This window comes from Hyalella azteca, unplaced genomic scaffold, assembly GCF_000764305.2.
Source record: "Hyalella azteca isolate HAZT.00-mixed unplaced genomic scaffold, Hazt_2.0.2 contig7121, whole genome shotgun sequence".
NCBI lineage: Eukaryota > Metazoa > Arthropoda > Malacostraca > Amphipoda > Hyalellidae > Hyalella > Hyalella azteca.
The window spans coordinates 20,039-45,990 of record NW_025937253.1 but is presented as its reverse complement, the minus strand read 5'-3'; the positions used below and the strand labels follow the sequence as shown (position 1 = coordinate 45,990).

At 38.3% G+C, this 25,952-nt stretch overlaps 3 protein-coding genes across 4 annotated transcripts; all 3 read left to right on the top strand.

Annotated features, from left to right (window-relative positions):
• Positions 1 to 1,136: 1,136 nt before the first annotated feature.
• On the top strand, positions 1,137 to 5,524 carry LOC108671332 (sarcalumenin-like). Its single transcript, XM_018158857.2, has 5 exons — positions 1,137 to 1,279; positions 2,027 to 2,273; positions 2,508 to 2,684; positions 3,139 to 3,431; positions 3,771 to 5,524. The coding sequence occupies exons 1-5, from the start codon at positions 1,137 to 1,139 to the stop codon at positions 3,997 to 3,999; spliced, it is 1,089 nt and encodes a 362-aa protein (XP_018014346.1). The 3' UTR covers positions 4,000 to 5,524.
• A 3,496-nt stretch (positions 5,525 to 9,020) lies between these two features.
• On the top strand, positions 9,021 to 14,217 carry LOC108671331. 2 transcript variants are annotated; one of them, XM_047881124.1, is made up of 8 exons: positions 9,021 to 9,083; positions 10,684 to 10,849; positions 11,199 to 11,240; positions 11,538 to 11,739; positions 12,649 to 12,789; positions 13,047 to 13,298; positions 13,548 to 13,811; positions 14,021 to 14,217. In XM_047881124.1, exons 2-8 carry the CDS (start codon positions 10,805 to 10,807, stop codon positions 14,026 to 14,028), a joined length of 954 nt encoding a protein of 317 aa, XP_047737080.1. In that variant the 5' UTR covers positions 9,021 to 9,083; positions 10,684 to 10,804; the 3' UTR covers positions 14,029 to 14,217. The 2 variants fall into 2 exon arrangements, with proteins under 2 accessions (XP_047737080.1, XP_018014345.1); XM_018158856.2 differs by having other exon boundaries at positions 10,684 to 10,879.
• A 2,778-nt stretch (positions 14,218 to 16,995) lies between these two features.
• LOC108671330 lies at positions 16,996 to 25,715 on the top strand. The gene is made up of 10 exons (XM_047881126.1): positions 16,996 to 17,038; positions 17,195 to 17,687; positions 17,914 to 18,715; positions 19,043 to 19,230; positions 20,088 to 20,224; positions 20,950 to 21,050; positions 22,478 to 22,580; positions 23,116 to 23,221; positions 23,688 to 23,842; positions 24,907 to 25,715. Exons 1-10 carry the CDS (start codon positions 17,023 to 17,025, stop codon positions 25,713 to 25,715), a joined length of 2,910 nt encoding a protein of 969 aa, XP_047737082.1. The 5' UTR covers positions 16,996 to 17,022.
• Positions 25,716 to 25,952: the final 237 nt, after the last annotated feature.

The following is a 25,952-nucleotide window of genomic DNA, read 5'->3' as shown; positions in this document are numbered from 1 at the left end:
ATTAAACTATAATAAATCAATTTCAACCCGACAACCTGTTCTTTTCGCCTTATCATGGGACAAAAGTCGCCATCGCGATGGTTAAGTAGGAAAATTTTTCCATGCCGCCTGCATGTGATCTTGGTAACGCTGGCGCTTCAATTCTCACGAAAGAAAATCCAACTGATAATTTATGATAACCACTTTTGCATTGGTTTAAAATACCAAAGGTTAAAATTTCATGACTGTTGAAATTACATTGGGATAGTTCTGTATAAATGTGCCTATATTTCAATCATCATATGTTGAAACTGATATGGTATAAAATAAATGTTTTGTCTTGAGCTTTAATAGAAAATAAATTATGATACCGTTTTGGAGTCCTGAGGGCACTATACAACAATTCATTTTGCGTTAATTTTAATATTTGTGTGGTCAGACTGACACTGACATACACAACGTTCCTGAATATCATTATTCTATGGGCGTGAGAAAAGGGCATTTCTTCTAGAGTATTTCACAACGTTTGTACAAATCTAATGTTTTAACTTATCTTGCACCGCAGAATTCAAAGAACATTTTCAAATTTATCTTTGGGAGTCTGTTTGTTCGAGTCCGAAATTAGGGTCGCCCAGTGGTTATAATGGACATTGTAGAGACAAAAATTATAGGCTTTACTAGCATATGTCGCATTATTATCTTGTAGCTGTCCGACATGCAGATTTTCTCATAGCCCTACTTACAATCTCCAAGCTTCATGGACATCCACATAATGGCACCGCCATTCCAAAGAAAATGTAAAAAAGGCGTTATTTTGCAATGCCGACGTCTACAGCAGGAGCGGCTCAGAGCGGATCTGGAATTGTGGTTGGAAAAGTTGGAAAAATCGGAGTGAAGAATTAGGCTAGATAAACAAAAGTCCTAGATAGCTTACAAAGGAAAATGTAAGACAATTATTTTACGAGTCATTAACGTATACTAGGTATTTCTTATAAAATTAACTTAAATGCACAATTGTTGACTTGGAAAAATTACAAACATTTGTTGGGGAAAAAACGATTGAATCTATCTATACAAGCACTCTGCAATCCACAAAACAACTTCAGTCGCGGTTTTCTGTCTTTTTTTCAATAATACTACTTTTGGAACGCTGAGACATGATACAGGCAGCCAAGATGATGGTGATCCATTTCGGAGCTCCTCTACTGATGGACGGCAGCTTACCTGCTGGCACCGTCCGGAGCCCGGCAGACTCTCCTCGCACACTGCAGAGACCGCCGGTCGAGAAGAACATGGTTCCGTCTGTCCCACCACCACCGATCGTTTCCGAGGAGGCCACGCTAATTAGCTCATTAGCTCCTCGCTGGCGCTGCATCAGTCGGATTTAAGTCGCAACTTTTGCATCTTTGACGGAATCCCTTCTGCTTCACACAGCACACCTCCTTTGGCTCGTCCTTTGCATGGACCTATCCGTCTCCTAACTGTGATAAAAGATGCGGTATTTTGGCCACCTTCCTATCATTTATCCATCTACTTGCGGTCCATAAGTGGCCTTTCCTTGCCCGCGGCCTGAAGCGCATCTCTAGCGTGCCTGGTTTACGACGCGATAAACAACAATGCTGTGATCGTGATCAACACAAATTCTTAAAAATATGCGAGATCCGGACTAAACGAACCCACTGGTCGCATTCGTCCTAGCCCGCTTAAGATTGTCGCTACTGAAGTTCATATGATTCATTCATTTGATGAATTTTTGGACTGGGTGAGCTCTTTGATAATGGGGTCGCGTTTGCCTAATTGGTTGCTGCAGGAGTCGATAATAAGATTGCTTCTCCAGTAGCCTGTTAGGCAGACACGATTTCTTTCTCCTTCGAAGACGCCAGAAGAAGATAGACGCCAATCCAGATCAAGTTGAGGGTTGAGTTTCGTCGAGTAAGCTCTATCACATGAAGTATTTTCCAACACATCACTGTCTTAGAGCCAGGCTTCGTTTCATACACATAAAAACGAAACTAAGTAAGTATCCAACCTTTGAATCATAAACTATTTTGAAAATTCCAGAACCATTACCAGTTTCATATGATCCTAAATGTCTGCGTCAGGTGACGTTCGTAGAGGCCCCTGGTATCCTGGAGATGCGGAGGGCGGGTGAGCGGCAGTACCCCTTCAACGACGTGCTGCAGTGGTTCATAGACCGAGCAGACCTCGTTCTTGTAGTGTTCGACTACACCAAGCTGGACGCCGGCTACGAACTCGAGGCTGTTCTCGACCAGCTCAAGGGCAGAGAAAAACAAGTAAGGTTCCAATGGTCCAGCGTAATGTAATCGTACAATTTTTGTAGAACATCTGAAATATTTTTCGTTGTTGATTCCGTTGAAATGCATTTAATGAAAAATACATCGATTTAAAAAAAACTTTCAGTCATTTTTAAAACCATGTTTGGCTGCGAAAGTTCATCAATGCGACAACTTCGATACAAAGTCCATGCCATTTGTTGCACTTCGTTGCGTTATATCCAATCATTCCAGGTCCGCATTCTCCTGAACAAAGCTGACCAAATTCCTCCCGAAGAGTTAATTAAAGTTCAAGGTTCATTGTTCTGGAACCTCAGTCCTTTGCTGGGAGTCTCTGCTCCACCCACAGTCTACGCTGGATCCTTCTCATCCAGACCATACAGGACCTCTTCTCCAGCTAAGCTCTTCCAGGTAAAACAATTCCTCCTTGTTTTTAATACAGTACCATGCATTCATTTTTGCGTCCGACTTTACGAATGAGTCCTTCTCTTAAATTACAACATCGAAACTTATCTGAAAGCCAAAATTTTGTACGCTACTGTTCATTGAACTTTGACAATTGGTGCTTATTTTCTTTTATTCTTATCTCAGCATTAAGCACCTTTAAAATAGCGCCTCCAAATTTTATGCAATAAAAATACTTCCAACTTTTCTTACATTCATCGTATATTTTTCTTCAATTCATCTCTATAATTTTTCTTCCATACATCGTATATTTTTCTTCAATTCATCTCTATAATTTTTCTTCCATACATCGTATATTTTTCTTCCATACATCGTATATTTTTCTTCCATACATCGTATATTTTTCTTACATTCATCGTATATTTTCCTTACACTCATTAACACCATATCTTCACTACAGGCTCAGGAAGAGGCGCTACTGCACGACCTCGCACGCGCTATCAACGCGCGAGTTGAGAACCGCGTAGCCAACGCACGTCGCCATGCAGTGCGGGTGCGAAACCACGCGCAGATGGTAGACTCATACCTCACCACGTACAACAAGAACAAGGGATTCCTCACCAGCAAACACAAGCTATCCGAAGACATTGTAGAGAACCCACACGCCTACAACATCTACGAGGGTGTCAGCCTGCTTACCAACATATCGCGCTATGATCTGCCCGATCCTGAGATTTACCGAGATTTCTTCAGGTGCGTGTTTTCACTGGTAAAAGAATCGTTGCAACTCGAGTTGTAAACATAAATTATTTTTTCCCTTTACTTTTATTGTTTTTTTCTGTCAAGTGCAAAGGAAAAAACGGCCTAATTTAATTAAAATTCATATTAATTAATGGATGTTATAATTATTAATAAAGTAGAAAAATATAATTCCAACAAATAATCACTGTAGAAATATATACTAATCATAATCTTGTCAAAAAATATAACCCCGTTTCTGTGTGCAGGTTGTACAACCTGTACGACTTCCCCGTATTCAATATATATTAATCATAATCTTGTCCAAGAAATATAACCCCGTTTTGTGCACAGGTTGTACAACCTGTACGACTTCCCCACACTGAAGAGCTCATGCTCGTACCTGCGCGGGTGCCCGCTGGACCAAATAGACCGGGCCATCAGCCGCGACATGCCCGAGCTGCTGGCCCGCTACCGTACCCTCCTCGCCAAGGCCGGCGTCTCGGCCGATCTGTCGCCCGACGCTGATATCTTCGGGGAGCGTCCCGCGCTGTCGCCCGTGCCACACTCCAAGACGCTGTAGAAATTCCCTTGGAATTTAAACGATCGAGTTTACGTGGATTTGTCTTGTACACACAGAAAAATTAATGGGTTGTAATGGCCTAATAGTGACACATTTTCGTAACCACATGACGAGCAGAGAGCACGCGTACACTGATACGTCCTCTTATAGGCCAGACTGGGTCAATATGACTCACATAAGGCGAAATGTGCAGCGCTATTTGGACAACGTCTCATTTATTTCTCTGTGTGGAAACTTAAGCGAAATACGAAATGTTTCACTCGAACGAGACGGATTAAAGTAAACACCTATCTGGAGATGTAATATTTCAAAGTGATTTGTATTATTTTCATTATTTTATTTTACTTGAAAGCGTAATCCGATTGAATTAGATTGGTTCGACCACTCAAGCTCCATTTAATGAAGGCAAACACTTGCTAACAAAATTATTGTCGTAGTTTTTTGGTAAATTGGTGGCACAGAATTCGAGTTTTCCTCTAAATCAGTGAACGCACACACGCTTGATGCTTCTTAGTATGAATGATAGTTGATATAAGTAGTGAATCAATGTTTACTTGAAGCCTGTTGTAAAATATGTTATCGGCATTGAGATGTAGATAGTTATGCGTATCCTAATTAGTAATTAGTATCCTATTGTAGGTACGAGCGCTTCTTGTTTTATCTATTTAATTGTTGACTTAATTTCCGTGTTAAATTTTTACGGCTTAACTGCGAAATATATTGGACATGCATTCAGAGAATTGAGTGAGGCATATACAGTTTAGCATATATAGTTTAGCATATATAATAGCATATACAGTTTTTGCCCGTGTGTGGGTCATCTTGATTCAGTTTGCCTCGGCAAAATGCACATCATTTATACGCTAAGGAAGAGTGCCAATATTTGGACAAATGGCCCGTTCATTTTCTGAGAGTGTCTCAATGTTATGAAATATATTACGCATAGTAAATCCAACATATAATCGTTAAGTAAATTAATTAACCAACGTTTACCTTGCTGTTGTATAATTTAGCATTAATATCATTCTGATCATTGATTGCAAATAAGCCATTTATTGATTCTTGTTCTATTGACCTCTTCATTGACCGTTCAACTACCTGAGAATGCAAGGTATTCAGTTAACCTGGTACAGGAGAAAATTGAAGCATTTAATTCTTAGCACTTTTTTAACCAACGGAGATGCCTTCTGTTTTTTGCAGAACAATATTTTCATGCGCAAGCTATAATCAATGAACGATTATAATGATCAATATTTTATTTTGATGAAGAAGTATTGAATGATATCTTGTTACATCCAATAGGTATATGATGAAAACAAAAAGGTAGAGACTAAAATAGCTTCAGACTAAAGCAATGTGCAAATTTTTCATACCTGTTTTTGCGTATGTAATATGTTCAATATGGCAGATTAGGCACTGATGGCCAGCTCTTTGTTAAAAAAATTAACTATAGATGCAGACCATTACCACCATTGTGTTCTTTCCCAAATTTCGTCTGAAAATATAGTTTTTAACCCATGTTGTGTCCTGGTNAGAGAGTGTTTATAGCTCGGTATGCATTTTAGAATAAAAATCAGGACAGAGGTTTCGGACGTAACCGTGTACCGTTTGTTGCGCAACTGGGCTGAAAATTATATATTATATGTTGCGCAACGGGGCTGCTTTTGTGTAGCGTAACTGTGCTTCTAGTGTGTTTCGAACTGTGCTGCTAATGTGTTGCGCAACTGGTTTGATTATGTATTGCGCAATTTTTCTGCTCACAGTTGCGCAATTTTGCGCAACTGTGTTACTTATGTGCTGCAACCTCCATGTTTAGCGTCATTTGTCAATATCGTCGTCGTGACTTGAGAGGAATCGTCGAGCGCAGGAGTGGACCCGACACGGCCTATGGGTCAAGGCGGAGCTCGAAAAAAGTATCCCGAAAAAAGTCCTATACACTCATTTAATTCGAGCAAATGGAATCAGCGAACGCGAAGAAAGCGTTACAAACTCAGGCTGAGCAACGTATTATTTACCTAATCCCAAGGACTACTACACACAGGACATGCATAGCCTATGTCCAGCCTCTGCTAGCAGAGGCGATCGCCTACACTATGAAAATGCTGGTGTTTTATGTTTAGCGTCATTTGTCATGTTTAGCGTCATTTGTCATGTTTAGCGTCATTTGTCAATATCGTCGTCGTGACTTGAGAGGAATCGTCGAGCGCAGGAGTGGACCCGATACGACCTAGGATCAAGGCGGAGGTCGAAAAAAGGATCCCGAAAAAGTCCTATAGACTCATTTAATTAGAGAAAACGCAATCAGCGAACGCGAAGAAAGCGTTACACACTCAGGCTGAGCAAAGTATTATTTACCTGATCTTTAAAATGCGTTTTACTATAAATTTGTATATTCCTTAACTTGATCAGTCAAACATTTTCTCAATCGCGAGGTAAAAATTACCGAAAATATTATTTTAGCATTTAAATCTAACAACACTTACGGAAACTCCTTGTGCAGTATAATAAAAACAAAAATGATGAGAACGCCACATTTGGGTGATTTATTCCTTCTTCATTTGCAATTTTTCTAAAAGGACAACAATTATTTCGGCCTTTCCAATATCACTTAGAAAGAACACGAAGAGATACAAAAATTAAACCAGTCATTTTTTAGAGTACATTGAAACACAACCATATCTATCGAGGGCTTCTGACTCACGCAGCAAACTGCAAAGTCCATTCATCATTGATTAGAGTAACGTGAAATATCAGATAGAAAGTAAGCTAAAAGATTTATGACAGTTCTAAGCGTAAGAATTGTACCACCACTGCGACATTATTTCTTCTGTATCAATCATTGAAACACAACCATATCTATCGAGGGCTTCTGACTCACGCAGCAAACTGTAAAATCCATTCATCATTGATTAACGTACCGTGAAATATCAGATAGAAAGTAAGCTAAAAGATTTATGACAGTTCTAAGCGTAAGAATTGTACCACCACTGCGACATTATTTCTTCTGTATCAAAACGTGCACATTTAAGTATTTTACTTCTTGTCAGTGAAAGTATGTACTTTTGCGAAACATTTTCAAATGACCCGAATGGAATTGATAGTTTAGAAGTTTTCGCCAATGAATCAAATGGCTGGCTACACGCAAACTAGATTACGTACAGTCCGTCTTTTCAGGTCGTCCTATTTCTCAACAGCTGTAGCGATGACTCATGCCACTTCACGTTAAATAAAGTAGAATATTATTGATGTAACATCAAATAAAAATCAACTTATATGTATCGAGGGAAAGACTTCACATTAAACAGGAGACCATTTTTTCCATTTGTTACTTTTTTGACTGAAACACATATACTGTATGGCATATTTCTCCTTTCGTTTACTTCGTTCGGGAATTGTACGAGGATATTTTTTTTAATTGTGACCACGAATCAATAGTTTGATTCTGACTCAGTCTAATCCATTAGTCTGCGTGTCAGTATAGGAGCAATTGAATAATTATTTCGTACCTTGTTGAACGCTTAGCAAAATAACGCTGAAATTATTTTTTACTCATTGCATTGTCTCCAGCTCAGTCTGATCCGTACATTAAGCATATTTCGCTTCATAAACTTCAAATATAACAATATATTATTGATATGGTCGATTGAAGACCTCAGTTTCAGTTTGCATATGAAGTCTAAATTCCGGCAGTTGAAATTGTAGTCGTTCATTTGCGATTCCAGCTTGTCTTCATTGCTGATCAAATACATATGCAGGCCGAAAAATTGTTTCATGATTTTATAGCAATGGTTAAATGTATTTATGTTTAATCATCCGAAAAACTTGTTTATTTCAGCTGCGGTGGTTCGGTAAAATCCGCTTCACATAATACCTTTAACAAGAAAGTCATATATGTGATATTATGACATCATGACTGCTTGGTAAACGTTACCTTAATACATATTACATTAGCCAGAAGTTAATGTTAATGGCANGGGAATTATTTGACGTACGCCAAATATTTTTCTCGTCTTCACGGACCCGTACCAGGAATTACATCAAAGGACGGATTTGAATTACGGAAATCATCTCAACGGGAGGTAGAACATTTGAATATGAAACTTCACTTCATATTTTTTGACCTTGATTGAACTTGGGTTTTCAGACAATGAACAATTGATGAACATCGTTTAGGATTTTGACATGTAATTTTAGGTTCCCACTTAGTCAATTCTTCAATTTGATGGGCCTCTGCAATAGATTCCTTCGGTGTATCAAGAAAGCGTTATAAATATAATGTTCATTCAATATATAAATTCTATAAATTCTATGCCTAAATTCTATATTAAAATTCTTTAAATTCTATACATCAATTCTATAAATTATTTAAATTTTATATTTAAATTTGATTAATTCTATATATAAGTTCGAAAAATTCTATAAAGAAATTCTATAAGTTCTATATATCAATTCTATAAATTCAATATTTCAATTCTATTATTTCTATATATTAATTCTATAAATTTTATTTATGTATAAAATGCATAAGCAATAAAACACTCACACCCACGGACAATGCAAAGGCGGCTCGGCTTGGGATTGACGTCTACCGTCAATACAAGACAAACAGTAAGTCGCCTTGTGACTGGCCAAATATATGAAAAAAACTTATAAAAGAATGTGATGTCGTTTTGGATATTATACAGATTCAAGTAAATTCTAAAATTAAATAGCCTACATTGGAAGCTTTTATTCACAGCATAAAATACACTTTTAAAGATATATTAAAAAGATTATTAAATAGATTAAAGATATATTATTTTTTTGTCAGCAGGTCCACATTATTAAATTGCCACCTTAATAATAGACCTCATTGCTTTCTATTTATGAAATTTGAACATATCGGCGTTCATAGGTGATTAATTAAAGGTAATACTGTAGATATAGGAAGTAAGTTCATTTATAAAGCCAACCAATCACATAAGTAGTATCATGAACATTTCGTGACGGTATAATTTAACTATTAATTTTTTATAGGTCGAGTGTGGCAGTACAGAATCTGGCAGAACAGAGCGTACGTAGCAGTACAGAATCAAGTTGGTAAAGTAAGTTTGCTGTCCTTATATGTTAAAAGACGATGAGGTTTTTTCAGCGTGATATTTCTTCACTGAGGTTAGAATCGATTGTTGAACTATGTGTGTATCCAACTTTTTTGTTAACAAGTACGATTTTTATGTCTACAGTTTGTGTGATTCCCTTGCAACCATTCGAATGGTTGAGTTTTGAATTGACGATTCAAATTGTTCGAGATTTTCGTCAAGTTGCCACAGAATATTGATATTTATAGTAACTTAAAAATGCAGACACAGCATTATTTATTACACATTATCGGTCATTTAAGTGACTAGCACGCCGCTGGTATTTTAGCATACATTCATAAACTTCATTTTGTAATACGCATTATATGAAAAAAAAGAGAATTTCATTCTTTAATACGCTATTTTGCGTTCATCGTACCGAGCGAAATGTGAAGCAATTATGAAGGTCAGGTCACCACAGTTACGCAAAACCGGGCCACGGTTACCAAAATCATGTTGTGCTGCTCAGAAACAAAATTATTATAATTTTTAATAATTTAACAATAAATAATTAACATCAATCAATTTTGTTATTATAATTAAATTATCATTAATTGATCATATAATTAGTCATTTCTTTAATTTAACTATTATACTTAATTATTTATTTGGTTAATAATAAGAAATATATAATTGATAATAATAAATAATTAATATAACTATAATAAATCAATTTCAACCCGACAACTTGTTCTTTTCGCTATATCATGGGGACAAAGGTCACCATCGCAATGGTTAAGGAGGAAAATTTTTCCATGCCGCCATGCATGAGATTTTGGTAACGCAAGCGCTTCAATTCTCACGCATCGATTTTGTTAGTGGCCAATTTTTTTTAGTGTTAGTGTTTAGTGTTTTTAGTGTTAGTGTTTGGTGTTTTTAGTGTTAGTGTTTGGTGTTTTTAGTGTTAGTGTTTGGTGTTTTTAGTGTTAGTGTTTGGTGTTTTTAGTGTTAGTGTTTGGTGTTTTTAGTGTTAGTGTTTGGTGTTTTTAGTGTTAGTGTTTGGTGTTTTTAGTGTTAGTGTTTGGTGTTTTTAGTGTTAGTGTTTGGTGTTTTTAGTGTTAGTGTTTGGTGTTTTTAGTGTTAGTGTTTAGTGTTTTTAGTGTTAGTGTTTGGTGTTTTTAGTGTTAGTGTTTGGTGTTTTTAGTGTTAGTGTTTAGTGTTTTTTAGTTAGTTAGTGGCCAATTTTTTTTGTTAGTGGCCAATCAATTTTGGTAACGCAGGCGCTTCAATTCTCACGAAAAAAAAAAATCCAACTGATAATTTAAGACAACCACTTTTGCATTGGTTTAAAATACCAAAGGTTAAAATGTTGTCATAAAAATTTGATAATCGGTACAATTTATCCTCTTGACACCACTGAATTAAAGAGCGCAGGATAAATTGTGTCCGTGTTAATAGCAGTAAATCCAGTTACACTATAAACCTCGATAAAACAGTGTTACTTCGTGCATTTATCGACCATAAGAAGCCGTGAAAAGTCAATCTATCATATTACAATTTCTCTGTTAAGTTCGTAAGTTGAAGTGATTGCTTTCAATCAATTCTGAATCGTCCATATATTTTTCAGTATCGACGGATCTCGCTAAAGGATTCAGTAAAACTTCTACCGAAAAATTCATATTATCAGCAGCGAAGTTCGCGATTTTCAAAGAATTTTCTTCAACTGCGAAGTGCCCTAAAGACTGAAAATGTGGCGACCTATGCTTCTGGCGTTCGTTATGTTCGTAAATGGGGTGAGTGATTACGTTGGGTTCGTAAATTGGGTGAGTGATTACGTTGTGTTCGTAAATTGGGTGAGTGACTACGTTGTGTTCACAAATTGTGTCATTGATGCATGCCAGCACTAACAATATTCAATTACTAAGCAGTAATGCACTTTATTCACTAGCTAACCTGTTCCTCTTACTCTGCCTCACATCCAGATAAATTTGTACATAATATTTCGTTGATGTTGCCAAATTTTAAGGTGAATTGTGCATAAATGAACAAGTTCGGAGGGATTTGATATATTCTATTAATATAATTGAAGTTTTTTGATGACATCCTCCATACTATAAATAATTCAAATGATATTTTCATCAGGTTCCAGAAGCTGCTTCTCAAGGACTGGAACCTCCAACCAAAGTAATATTTCAAATTGTTATCTGTAATTACGTGAAGACCGAAGTTGCGATAGCAGTTATTGCACAATATGTGATATATTTCGATATATCATGAGAGCTTAATTTAGGGCTATATGCATATGTTATATTGTTTGAAAGGTCTTATTATTCAAATTTTTATTGTGCTCAGCATTTATTATCAATTTTCTTCTATTAGTTACTCGCAAAATCCCGTTCTCTGGTTGAAGTGCTCTCTTTAACGCATCTTTTCTGAACGTCCATGATATTTAAAAACAATAAACCCCGTGCTCCATTTGAGGTGCTGGTGCCAGTCAAGCCCCCCGGGCTGGGGACCTGCCGTCCCCTGTCTGCTGTGAGCGTCAGGTTCAGGACGGTGGTGGCCCCCAGAGGGCATGTGTACAGGAGGAGGCTGGTGAAGGTACAACACGTCGGGCAACTGAGCGGTGTACCTCTCACGGCCACGTCGCTGCCCGCGTGCGCTGCTGCTGCCGAGCAAGCAGGTGCCTATTTTTGCATTCCCGAACAAGAATACTTTTATACTACAAGTATAAATGAATTAATTTATGAATGAATGAATTTTATGAATGAATTTATGAATGAAATGAATGAATTTATACTACATGTATAAATATTACTACTCCCGAACAAGAATACTACAAGAACAAGAATACCGAACAAGAATACTTACCGAAAAAGAAGGATTACTTGATATTAAGTTTGTTAAACCTATATCGGGCTAATAACAAGGCAGAATGGTGAGAATTTCGCGAAGCACTTAATGTAAAAAATAAATATATCGTGCAGTTCATCCTGAGATTTCAAATTAGTCGGTGGAATTTAAAACCTGTTGCTTATTTAATGCTGTTCTATTCCACGAATTCCATGTAGCTGGTACTTTTAATACATTGACAACTCTTAGTCAGTAGTCTCATCTGACTTGGCTACTCCAAATCACGAGTCTCATATGACTTGGCTACTCGCAGTCAAGAGTCTCATCTGACTTGGCTATTTCAAGTCACGAGTCTTAATGACTTGGCTAGTCCTAGTCACGAGTCTAATATGACTTGGCTATTTCTAATCACGAGTCTCACATGACCTTCTTACTCTAAGTCACGAGTTTCATATGACTTGGCTACACCAAATCACGCGTCTCATATGACTTGGCTACACCAAATCACGCGTCTCATATGACTTGGCTAGACCAAATCGCGAGTCTCATATGACTTGGCTACTAAGTCACGAGTCTCACATGACTTGGCTACTCCAAGTCACGAGTCTCAAATGACTTGGCTACTCCAAATCACGAGTCTCATATGACTTGGCTACTAAGTCACGAGTCTCACATGACTTGGCTACTCCTAGTCACGAGTCTCACCAGATGTTGACTGATCACCCTCTTGCTGGCGCAGGTTTAAACACATTTGCCTTCGACAACACATGTACGGGATACGTGCAGAGCATCTCCAGTTCCTACTCCTGCGACGTCGATGCGGCCGAGGGCGTCGTGATGTTCACAGCAGACAAGTTATTTTCTCCTAGCATTTTCAGTGGTAAGTCGTTCATACATTTCATCTAATTTTCTCTCAGTTAAATATTTAGGATTTTTCTGCAAAATTCAAACCGTATGATAAGCATTTATTTCAATGACACTTAATAGAAATTCTTAATGACGCCATATATTCAGTAAGGTTTGCAAATCTCTAAACGAAATTAGCAAAATTTCCGAACATTATTCCAGCAATTTGCTTTAATACTCAACGCCTGCACAAAATAAATAAAATTGTACCTTACAACTTTCAATTTTCAGAACCCTGCATCACAAACTTGACAGTGACAGCCTTCAACGGCTCCGGCATCTTCGTGAGTTGGGAGTCTGAGAACGCGACCTCGAGGACGTTTGTGATAGAAGTGGAGGGCGATCCTTCGGGCATTGAGATCCACGGTGCCAACCAGGCCTTCCTACCCTTCAGGACTGCGGAGTGCACGCCCTACACGCTCAAGGAGACAGGAGCCTCGAATAGCTCATGTGGCATCCTTCAGGGCAACATTCCTGCAAAGAGTGAGCCGTTGTAATAATGATAACGAAGTTGATATGAATTATGCAACATGAATAAAAAGTGGCGTAAAATAAAATTTAAATTATTAAATTCATGCTAATATCTCTTCATTTTAATGAAAACAGCAATGAGTACCACTGATTAGATGTTGGTATAGACTATTGAAAGACAGGTTACGCGATCAAACAGATTGCACACGCTGTAGCAAGTTGACACGAGATTTTAATGTTTTTTCATGTCTTTTGCTGCAGAACCGAATTTCGACTCATTCACTATATCAGCAAGACAACTGGCGGAGACGAGTGAGGTGTCTTGGGAGTCTCTGTCTCGCATCGACCCTTGTGGACTGATAACCTACTTCAACGCCCATAACTACGCCTACATTGGAAGCGACTATTCGCAGTACAAAGACTACAGAATGCCCACCGCGGACCTCCATTATGTGTTCCCTAATCGCAACTATGATCTGACTGTCACCGTCCCAGCTACCGGAAAAGTCCTTCTTGCCCAATTCGGTAATGGCTACAACATATTAAATAATTTGACTAAGGCAGTATTCTAAATATGACTAAGACAGTATTAGGCGAAAATAAATGATAAGAAGTCTGCACGAGAGAAAAATTTACACTTACGTTCATTTACTCTACGGTGATTATTCGTATATATTCAACAGCTTAGTTTGTTTACACAATATTCATAATGATTGATTCGCAATTTTTTTCAGAGGGCTGATGATTGAAGTTGAAGTAATGACTGTAGTGCGAGGTCGTCATTGTTATCGAGCAAGGCGCTGACCTTAAGAAGAAAGCCAAACTCTACGAAATTCCTCATTTCAGCCAGTAACACTACACATGCAGACCTATCATGATCAATTAGTTTATAAAGGTTTTGTCTCTTGCAAAACGCATAAAAGTCTTGGTATTCGTTGTTTTATTTTTTTCCTTAGTTGCATCTCCTCCAGCATCTTATCTTAGTTGTTACAGAAGACGAGATAATAATTGACATTTTGTTATCGGCGAATGATCCCTTCAGGCAGATTATCAAAATTCACGTGGTATTGGTTGGATAATTAATTGTATAATTGTATAGTAAGCTGAAAAATAAGATTGTCAATCTATACAATTACAATGGACCAGAAAAATTGCGATATATGCAAAATAATGTAATTTTTATAAATTCCAATTCAAATGAGTGTCTGTGATCAAGATTCGTGACTCATCTGTATATCAACATTCAATTTAAAAAACAATGTAAATAAGCGTAAGTGCATTTACATATATATTTATTTATATATTAGAATCCTCCCACGACGCGTCAAGATATGTTAAACCCTTGTAAAATTTTTATACAAATCCTGCGATTTCGTGCCATGAATATCGTGGTGTACATTATTAAATTGACTCACCAAAAATTACACGAGCAAAGTATCACCGTTAGGNTTCATTTCGATGAGTTCAGTGTCTGTCTCTTATACACATCTAGATGTGTATAAGAGACAGGCCTTATACGTCGTAAACAAAGAACACATAGAAAAAATTATCACAACTTAAACATCACCCTAGATCCAAATTGACGCATTTGCAGAGTTTCACCGACCTGCGCTCATTAGTTTGAGAGATATTTTATGTTCACTGCAAATTTAAAAATCTGTTGTAGAAACACCGATCACTTCTGCGTATAGCCGTATAACTCACGAATGAAACCAAAATTGAAAAATTTTACACGAGCTTAACTCTACCGTTAGGTTAGATCATTAGGAATGTACGAGTACCTATTTTCTGATTTTCGTTCAAATCTGCTTAGTGTTTTAGAAAGTTGGAAACGATGGTGAAATTGAAAAAATAATCACGATCTAAACATTAACATTAGGTTCTAATGAACGCATGTGCAAAGTTTCATCGAGCTGAGTTCTTTAGTTTGAGAGATATTTTATGTTTACTAAATCTTGGAGACCCGCCGTAATATTGTCCGAGAGGTCATCGAACCACTAACGCTACCTTAGAAAATATGTTCTACTAGTTGTGCACATTTTTTATTAATTATAATTCAAAAAATTGTCGAGATGTTGACACCGTCAATCGAGTACCCTATTATCTTACATGTTAGACTAGATAAAGCTATGGAAAAATATATGTTCAGATTTGAAATGCCTAGCTCCTTATCGAACCCGGTGGAAGTCTAGTAGCTTCTTCAAACTATAAAAATTCAGTCGCGGCTCGCCAAGTAGATATATTCCATACTAGTGTAACTAGCCTACTAGGTATATAGCTAATAATCATAGTGGCAAAGCAGAGGGTTTTTTAGACTATTCCTCAAGTTCATTTTTGATTCCTATAAGTAGACCAGTAAAGTATTTTGGATACCAGAATTTTCATACATAAGAAATCTCTTAAAATCTTGAGTAAATGAGGAAATTAAAAATGAACTGATTCTAAAAAATCACTGGTTTGCCACTATGTTAGGTATGAAATCTTACAGCTCTAATCTAAAGTATTTTTGTTTGATTTAAGAAATCATGGTATTGTAAATAGTACATACTAATACATATGATAAACATGTCATTTCACAAAATTTTTTAATTTCCATAGTTAGTACCGGTACCTATTACCTAACATGCTGGCATGCTCAGGATGCTCATGCTCTTTCCAAAATATCCTGCATACCCTATCAAAATTTGGCGAGCCTGGCAAGCCTGAATTAGGAACCGCCTAGGACTTGGACCGAACGTAAATCAGCTTCTCTATGTCCGCTTTTTGGTCTACATTCCGATCCCCGATTCAGACGGCTACCAGAGCCTGGTGAGGGAACTGAGGGGATTCTGCCAACTCTTACCCTACTCTCAGGAGACCATAAAGTCGGCCAGGAGGTTCTGACTAGACGCTGATTGCGATCAGTTGGCCAACTGACCCAGAATAACTTTGCGCCGAGTGTAGTGACTATTCGGCCGAAGCCTAGGCGGTCCCCAAATTTTGTTAGGGTAATGATTAATGAGTCAACCCAAATTACATAGTGTCAAACCACGGATTTTTTTAGAATCGGTTCATTTTTAATTTCCTCAACTACTCTAGATTAAGACCAATTTCTTATGTATTATAATGATTGTCTTCATTAAACTTTGCTGGTCTCCAGACCGTCTCCTTATACCTAGGGCTCAACAATGAACTTGAGGTTGAGGAAGAGTCTAAAATAGTCTCTACTTTAACACTGACCTGTGAGTGTTAACTGTTAGAGATCGTATAGTTGCTGTCACATCTGAGTGATCTGACTGCATTATAACTGTGTTTATTCCTAAAAAAAATGTAAACAATACATTATCACATGTTCTGTTGCCTCTCTGTTCACATTTGCCTCTCACAAATTTGTTCAGGCTCTGATCACATTAGGTTTGAAGTTCAATCTAGATCTGTTATTGTGTTTCAAGCACCACTGTGACTGTAAATCTGTAATAAATATATATCAATTAACTCACAGGGGTGTTGAATTAGTATTATATATATAATTATTGCATTGAAATGATTGAATAGATGTGTAATTTGTAAAGATATTTTATTATTTTAAACCATTCAAATTGTCATAACATTAATATCATACTTTCAACTTACTTGTATATCATATTTTTCAGCTTCCAAACTTGGCTTTAATGTCATTTAATTATGCTCATTTAATTCTTCAGTGCTGACCACCCATCATTTCTTTTCAGGGCACTCCCATCAAAAGCCTCGTGCCATGTGGAAATCAATCTGTAAGTGATGTATTTTGTGCTAATTTTATAACTGTCTTATGAAATGAGCATTTTTTGTTACAATTTGTGAATATACAATTTTTTTCAATGTTGAATAAAGAGTGAATGCAAAACACAGCAATTCCTTGAAGCCTTTTATTTATGTTTGGTGTGCAGTGCACTCTTTGGAGATGGCAGCTCCAAAACCATGCCCCATCTACCGCAACTCTGCACGGATGAAGTTACTTCACGAGTCATCTCCCGAATACCAAACATTCTGCAATACCTCTTCCAATGCTCTTGAGTCTACTAAGACTGGAGCTGGTTGTTCATCTGCACTTGAATCCAACATCCTCAGCCCAGACTATGATGATACCAGTCTTGCAGATATTAATCACAAGATAACCCAGGGCACCACAAACCCAAGCTTCAGTGCATTTGTCAGCAAAACTAAAGACCAACCAACTTATACTCGATTTTACTCCAGTTTAGATGAAAATCCGGAGCTAGATGATCCTCCCAACTTTGTGGTGCCCCATGGATATGGGCTGGAGTATCATGGCTGCCTCACTCGAGCCGAGTGTGAGAAAGCCCTACTACATGATGGGGAGTACCTGGTCAGACAAAGTTCCTCTAGGAAAAATGCTGACCATCTTATTTTGAGCTTAAGGTAAGCCTATCATATATTTTTCCCTACTCTTCTGATGAGCCTTAAAGATCATATTAATGATGTTGGCCTCTAATACCATACTCTCTTACATTAACTATCTAGGGATTTTCTGACCTATCTGTTATTTGGTAGTTTTATATACTAGATATTTTTTCCAATTTTTCATCAAAGTAGTTAGAAATCATGATTTCTATGCCATTCATTTTAAGCATCCTGTAATTTTCAGATTTGATGGAAAACTGAAGCATTACCAACTATACTATCAAGCAGAAAATCAAAGCTTCAGCCTTGGCAGCAAAGATCGTGAGAGATTTGAGTCTGTGCAGGATCTGGTGGCCAAAGGTCTAGTGACACTCTTCCTAGACTCGCGCGCTGCACAGTTCCTGCAGCAGCAACAACTTTTCAATACATCAGATTTCCAGAAGCCTATTGAAGAAACTGATGAACAAAACTTGTTAAGCCAAACTCAACGTAGAAAAGCTAAGAACTATATTAATAGTAAGAAAAAAGTTCCTCAATTAAATGCATGCCTGGCTTGTGGATCTGCTGTAGATGTTGCAGTGACCAGTAACAATTCCACGACCAAAGTTTCTCAAATGTGTGAAACTTTTTCCAGTCCGTCTTCCACAGCTAATGGCACCTTGAAAACAATAGGAAATCATGCAACATGTAAAAAATGTACCCCTAAAGACCAATTATTTTATTCAAAAAATCAAAGCATCAATTCGAATAAAAATGAAGAAATCTCAATTCCCATATCTACTCATGATGAGACAGTCAATCAGAGTGTCGAAATAGAATCAAGCTTTGAACTGGCTGGTGGGAAGTCAGATAACTTGTGTGATACTTTCCCTGAAGAATCAACCAAGTCTAGTGATGCAGTGGTTACTGGTGTTGATGTGAAGTACTCGGAGACACCATACTATGAGGTGACGCGGAGCCTCAGGCGCTATCATGATGGCCAACACAAGCTTGCAGAAGATGCAGCCAGCACCGCCATGCTTGCTACATCTTCTGACAAAGAGAAGGTTAGCCTTCAATGTTGTTTAGAGTTAGTTTAAGTTCTTTGCATGACATTTAAGCTAGTTAGTTGGTTCTAGTACCTACTACTACTATGGCTAGTTAGTTGGTTCTAGTACCTACTACTACTATGAGACTTCAATGATAAATGAAATTATGCAGGTCTGATATTTTCGTTTTTCATAGTTATGATACAATAATATTATTTTTGTGAAATATGTGGGATACTTTATTACTAGCAAATAATTTAATCCAAGTATATGACTTTCATATTTATCAAAGTTGTTTCTCTGTTGTGTTTTGTGTTTACTATAACATGTTATTATTGGTTGCAGGGAATTATTCCGTCCAAAAGTGGTGCAGATGTTACATGTTCAAGCAAGGACATCCACATCACTCGGCGCATGAGCAAGTATTGGATTTTTGGTGGCAAAAAGGATGCAGCAGGACAAGCTGGAGACGCTCCAGATGACGTCACTGGCATCCCTCATCAGTTCAAAGTACACAACTTCCACTTCTCCTGGTGAGCTTTAAATCGCGTTCTGGGAGTCTTCTTAATATTTTTTTAATTTCAGTACTTCAACAAACCTGTTGAAGAAACATTTCAGAACAAATCTCAACCTGTCAGAAAAATTCGTGTTGAAGATTTATACTACCATACTCTTAACTTAGCTTAGAATATATTCGTTGCTAAGATTAGTTTTAGCCCTTTTGCGAGCAAGCACAATAATATGAAAAAGTCATATTTCTGAAACCAGAAAAGAAAATGTGCAACTTTAATATATACCGTACGTATATGTATATATGCTCCTATGACTTTTCGAAAATTTTGCACAGTGGAGTAAATTTCAGTTGAAGAATCTATTAAATGCAGTCAACATGCTAAAAAATTTTTAAATATAAATTCAAATATTTAAATAAAGAGTAATGATCAATTGAATATCATCAAGTTAATTTAATTGATTGAATAGATATTGCTACTGTAATCTTTTTTAAAAAACGCGAAAAGAGCATAAATTTCTTTGCCCAAGTCAATACCTACTCTCATTTATATGAATAGTTACATTTCAATCTTTCGGCTTGGTAGGGATGAAGCCATGTGTGTATGAACAATGACCAGATAATGTTAATTGGTATAGAGACTTGATAACAAAGCCTCAAAACATAAACTGAGGTCGTGGTGTGTATTTTTGGGAGGCGATTTGAAGTGATAATTTACAGTAACTTGTTTGCTTATGGGTTAATGAGCTATTATTGATTTTTGCTTGTTCATTAAGACTAGTTGCTGATTCGTATCAGTTGATTATGATGATTTGCACATTTTCAACAATGATTATGTTGAGTCATTGATTGACTAGTAACTTGTCTCCATTACTTCAGGTGTTCGATCTGCGCGCACTTCTTGTTCGGCGTGCGTCGTCAGGGCGTGCGCTGCGTCACCTGCAAACTGGCGGCGCATCCTTCGTGCGCCCGCGCGCTGCCGCCTGACTGCGTGCCACAGCTCGCCCAGCTCAATGGTAGGCGCTGTCAGGGGCGCTATTAATCTCAACCTTCTAAAGTTTTTCAGTCTGAGTTCTAGGCTCAAGCGTCACTGTAGCGCATAGGTTAGTGACGCTATATGTGCAGTGAAAGCAGCACCGAGATGAGAGGCGCTAGCTATGGATTCTAGCCTTGGGAAGCTCGGTTCATTTCAGTGAACTCTACTGAACGGAACTTCATTTCGATGAGTTCAGTGTTGCTGGTGGAGGGCACTGGGTCGTCAAAAATGTGGTGCATCCAGCATTGCCTTGGGTTGGGTTCCCTAAACAAACTCTGGGTAGGCGTACCTGGGGGGGCCTTATGGTCTTAAATCGCTAAAAGAGCTGAGTCTGAGTTATAAACAGCTGTTTTGAAGTCCTTGTCTCTGGCCTCTGTTAATAATGTGTTGCTGTGCAGCATGTGTCGCCTGTGGTGTGATATGAGAACTTGAGAGGCCATTTCACCTGTAGCTTGTCAAGAAGTGATTTATGATTAAGTGCCACTTGATTCGGAGTGACTTGTTACACTGATAGGAAGCATTGAATTTCATCATAATAACCATGATCATCTTCGTAAAGTCTCAAATTTACATTTTATTGGTGAAAACGCAGAGATTTTTGTGAAGGAATGCAGTTCTTGTGTAGAATTATAGAGAGAGCTTTGCTTAGAGAATTATATTCGTAGAATTATATACCTACGTGTTCCAATTACGTGTTACTTCCAGGTATATTTGGCAAGGACTTATCCACGCTGATGGGAACAGATCCTTCTGTGGGCGTGTGTGCGGGAGCCTCGCTAACTCCTCCCCCCCTCGACCTCTCACTGGTAGGATTTTTCTTGTATCCTGCAATATCACATGTTAAACTAATTAATTTTTGGATTACTTGAACTTTTCTATCACCGTGTTCAGTAAAAACTGTCACCAGTGAGCTTTTCTATTTAATCATGCGATTCCACATGTTAAACTTCTAGATTTTTCATTTCTGGAATTTTTTAATATATCTGTAACTAATAAATGAAGTAAAGCTAAGCAACGATCAATACAGCAGAGGAGCTTGCCTAAGTTTGTCCCGCCCATACCTTCACCTCACAAAATTCTTCTACAAGTCTGCACCCTACAGCAGGCGACCGTAGCATTCAGTTTTTGGCTTGAACTCACATTTGAACTCAAGAAAACCGTCAAATCAGCTATCTTAAAAAGTATACGAGCTTTATCGTTATAGGAGCAATAAAGGAATAATGTGTTCACTGGCTAACATACTCTGCGTGTTTTTTTCAATTTTTTTTTGCTCTTACTGAAAATTTGTATAGGCTGATTCAACTCGATGGCAGTCGTCCATTTGATCACACCCAGCATTACTTAGATCTTAGCTTTACTTAAACTCAGCCTCAAATATCTCAAACTTTTGAAATTTTGCCTCAAATATCCCAAACTTTTGAAATTTTGCTTCAAATATATTAAACTTTTGAAATTTGCTTCAAATATCCCAAATTTTTGAAATTTTGCTTCAAATATCCCAAACTTTTGAAATTCAGTGCGCCCTATNAGTAGTACATATCGTAACTATATAATTTAATCGATATTCAGTATTCGTGACATGATATTATTTTGATTCACCATCAAACCGCCAGGATAGCAATAGAAAAAGGTCAGTAGTACATATCGTAACTATTTAAACACCTCTCACGGTGTCTTGCACCAGCCATGCCAAGACTCCGACCCCCACCCAGGGCGTCAGGGCATATACTTAAAAAAAAGTCAAGAGATCGTAAGTTCATCAGGCAATCATTGACGGCGTTTCAAGAAAAATCCACCAATCATAGACAAAAAAATAGAGCGTAAGTACTTACGTTCACTTAGCGAGTTTTGAAAGTATGGCCCCAGGCCGTCTCCCAGCCGAGCAGAGCACCCTGCCGAACCAAGACCGAGGCGAAGCTAAGCCTCAGGCTCTCGATCCCAGCAGTTAATTAAATCGATATTCAGTATTCGTGACATGATATCATTTTGATATCGGGTCTTGTACATTGACGAGGTTTATTGTCCATTTATTGGTCTTTGTGAATATCTAGTTATTATAACATTTGTTGTAGTAGCTAGGTTGCAAATTTATTTAGTCTTTTTGCCTTGTGTTAGACGGTAAGCTAATAAAGGGAAAAAGGGAAAAAGGGAAAACATTTGTTTATGTGAACAGTTGAGTAATTTGTAAATCGTAATTTATTGAAATCATGTCTAAATACTATTATCTCTTGAGCTTGACATCAATGCTGTGGCTGGCGTGCTGAAGCTCTTCCTTCGTCAGCTTCCTCTGCCTCTCATCACAGCTCTCTGCTTCTCTGTTCTCCTGCACGCCTATGGTGAGGCAGCCGCTCTCACCTCCTGGCCATGCTAACATAATTTACTTCTTCTGAAGCTCGTCAAATGAAACCCAAGAAAAAGAAAAATTTTGCTAATTTTTGAACACCATTTATTCATCGAGTCTGATGAATAAATCCTAGAACTTTTCACTGCTGGATTACTTAAGTAATCCAGTCCATTATTTAAGTAATCCAGTCGACGGAATTTGAAGAAATATCGGCTTAATCCATTTTAGATGTTTAAGGGAAACTAAACTATCTCGCGCCGAAATCCATTAACACATTCTATCCTTAGTCACGCTTAGTAATTAACTTTATTTTGTTGCGCAATTGTTGGCCTAATACTTATATTAGAATATTAAGATGTTGATGACTTACAAACGTTCGTTAAATTTTCACAAGCTAATGAAATGCCAATGGAAGAAAAAAAATATGTTTATTAACTTTATTTAGAATTTTCGCGTCGTTTCTGTTTTATGAATTACATGCAGAGGAAGCAACTCTCTAGATTAATGAAATTTTTAACGTTCATCAGAATCTGAAGAGGATGAAGAGCAGCTGCAGTTACTACAGTCTGCCCTGCTGCTGCTGCCTGCAGCTCATTACCACACGCTGCTGCTGCTGCTCCAACATTTCAATAAGTACAACTTTTTTTTTTTGTCTCAAGAAATAATTGTTTAGTGCTCTTCTTTCCCTCCTAAAGGTATTTGTAAGCAATAGATTTTTTATAGTACATATAATGGACACTGAAATTTCAACCCTCTAAATGATGAACAATTGCAGTTATGTACATCTGAGCTGTACCTACAAAGCTTACTCACATACACGTAGCGACATAAGTACACGAGCGTCCTTATAGTACACTTGGTGGCCTATTTTTCGTCTCTGTCTAAAAAATAATTATCAAGTTGTCAATATGCCTGTCAGTGTTATGTTAATATGTCTCTGTCAGTGATTGACTGACGGAGTTACGATCTTCCCAATTATTTATTTCTCTCATTACGGTCCTAGATCTCGCTGTCCACTGCCATCCAATATAATATATATTACACGCAACACTCCATGAGAAACGCGACAAATTTCTTTAATGTGTTGCTCGGTGTGCAGAATAATCGACGAAGGCGCCGTGAACAAGATGTCAGCGACGAGTCTGAGTGTCGTGTTCGCCCCCACGCTGGTGCAGCACGACCCTGCCGCTGCACTGCTGCTGCATGCGTCCCCTCCAGTGCACAAGCCTCCTGTGCCTGCAACCGTGGGGGATGGTGAGTGAGCAGTTGTCATTAATGGGTCGGTTCTTTTCACGCGTTAACAGAATCACACAAATTAATCTCATTTGCATTGTCTACTGTCAATATTTGCCATAGCAATTGAGTTGCCTTCCTTCCCTATCCGGTGCACAAGCCTCCAGTGCCTGCTACCGTGGGGGATGGTGAGTGAGCAGTTGTCATTAGTGGGTTGTGTAAGCTGCCTCGTTTAACACATTTGTCTACCCTCACGACTCGAAGGTGGAATTAGTCGAAGAACCTATACTCGGCAGTTCTCTGTCTTGACTGACGCTTCTCGTCCTGTCGTAGAGCTATATCCCGTTCAGTGAGTGACGTCGTTACTGAGAATAGACAAAAGAATGAACCTATCTAATTTCGGATGGCTGCTATCAATGGGTCAGCTTACAGTTGGTTGTTTTCATGTATGAATAGAATCACTCCAATTCATCTCGAATGAATTGTCTTCCGTCAATGCCGATAACCTCGCCATAGCACTTAGGTCACCGGCTTTCAATAGAAATGATATATTTTATAAATAAAACTAAACCTCATCTCTCTAGCACAATCAAAACAGCTCCGTTGTCATTATGTGGTTATCTAACCCTGCAAATCGTAGTTTTAATAAGTATTACACTGTTTTTGTGAAGAGCGGCGACGTAAGTGCAGTGCATATCTGCTGAGTAGCAACTTATGTGTCTATTGACGGTAAGTTTTTCGCAAAATATTTCCCGTTTTTAGCGCATTTTCTCATTTATGAAAAAATGCACTATTGTGCTCGCCATGTCCGTCTGTCCCTCCGTGACTTCATGTTTTCGTCGACGAGAAAATGCGCTCTCTGTCACTCACTGCAGTGAGTACTGAGTTATATTTTTTAATAAATGGTCAGAATGACCATAATACTATTTCTTTTCTTTAATAAATGTTTTTTGCCCACCATAAATTAACATATCCAAGTTTGTAGTAACTACCCTGTGTTTGTAGTGTCTGCAAATGAATTAAACTAATTCCAAGTGTTATGTAGCGAGGAGGTACGAAGCCTTAATTTTGGCGGTGCCCTGCAGAGTCTTCCAGGAGTGCGGCGGTGGCAGCTCGTCGTCACCTCGTCACCTTCATCGACGACGAGCCCACGATGCTCTGTGACGCCATCAAATCATCGTCCCACGTCGCCGAGATCGTCGTATCTTCGTCTCCAGCGACCCAGGAGTCTCATTTAGAAGAAGCAGAGTCTTCTCATTTCAATTCTTCTTCGGTGACGTCGTCGGAAATTATTGAGAGAATCGGGCCGTCATCAAAGCTTAATAACGATTCGCTTTCATCCTCTTACACTCCTTTTCCTGAGCCGTACAGCCACCTTAACGGGCCTGACGTTAGTCATGAACTGCCAAAAAGGACCAGTTCATCGTCGCCTAACGTACTTGTGAACAACACGACTTGCATCCTGAAGGACACAGTGATGGAGAACTCTGCCCAGAACACAGTGAACAATGGCTTATCTTATGAGGAAACTCAAGACTTGGACAAATTTAATGGAATCAAGGCTGATCACAGCACCCATACCAACGGCTACCCGCGACCTTCAGGTGGTCACAACAAACCTGAACCTCCCTCAGTTCCGTATACCTCGGCCAATTTAAACGCGGGTCTCACTGCTGAAGATGTAAGAAATGTCAAGAATGTGTCGATCTCATCGCCTTTGTCTGGAGCTGACGCTGGTATGAGCAGCGTCAGGAGATCACCTGACATCTGCGGTGCTACGAGCTTGAGCGCCAGTTCGTTCCTGACGCCCGATCAGCTGCTATGCATGAAGCATGCCGCCCTCGAGCCTAAAGTCATCGAGATGCTCATCAAGAGCTACAGGAAGATATTTTAGAGTGCAAAGTGTTGTGGTTGGTGGAACTTATAATTTGAATCTCGCCAGAGAGGCTTTTAACTATTAACCGTCCAAAAAAACTTTCTTGATAACCCTGTTCCAATGTGCATGTTAGTGGCATCAGCCGGTCTAAGGTCATGCATTGCATTAGTTGAAAATGTGGCCAAAGTTGTAAAATTTGCCGTGTACCGACTTGGGAAGTCATTGAAACACTCCGGCAATTGCTGGTAATTTTAC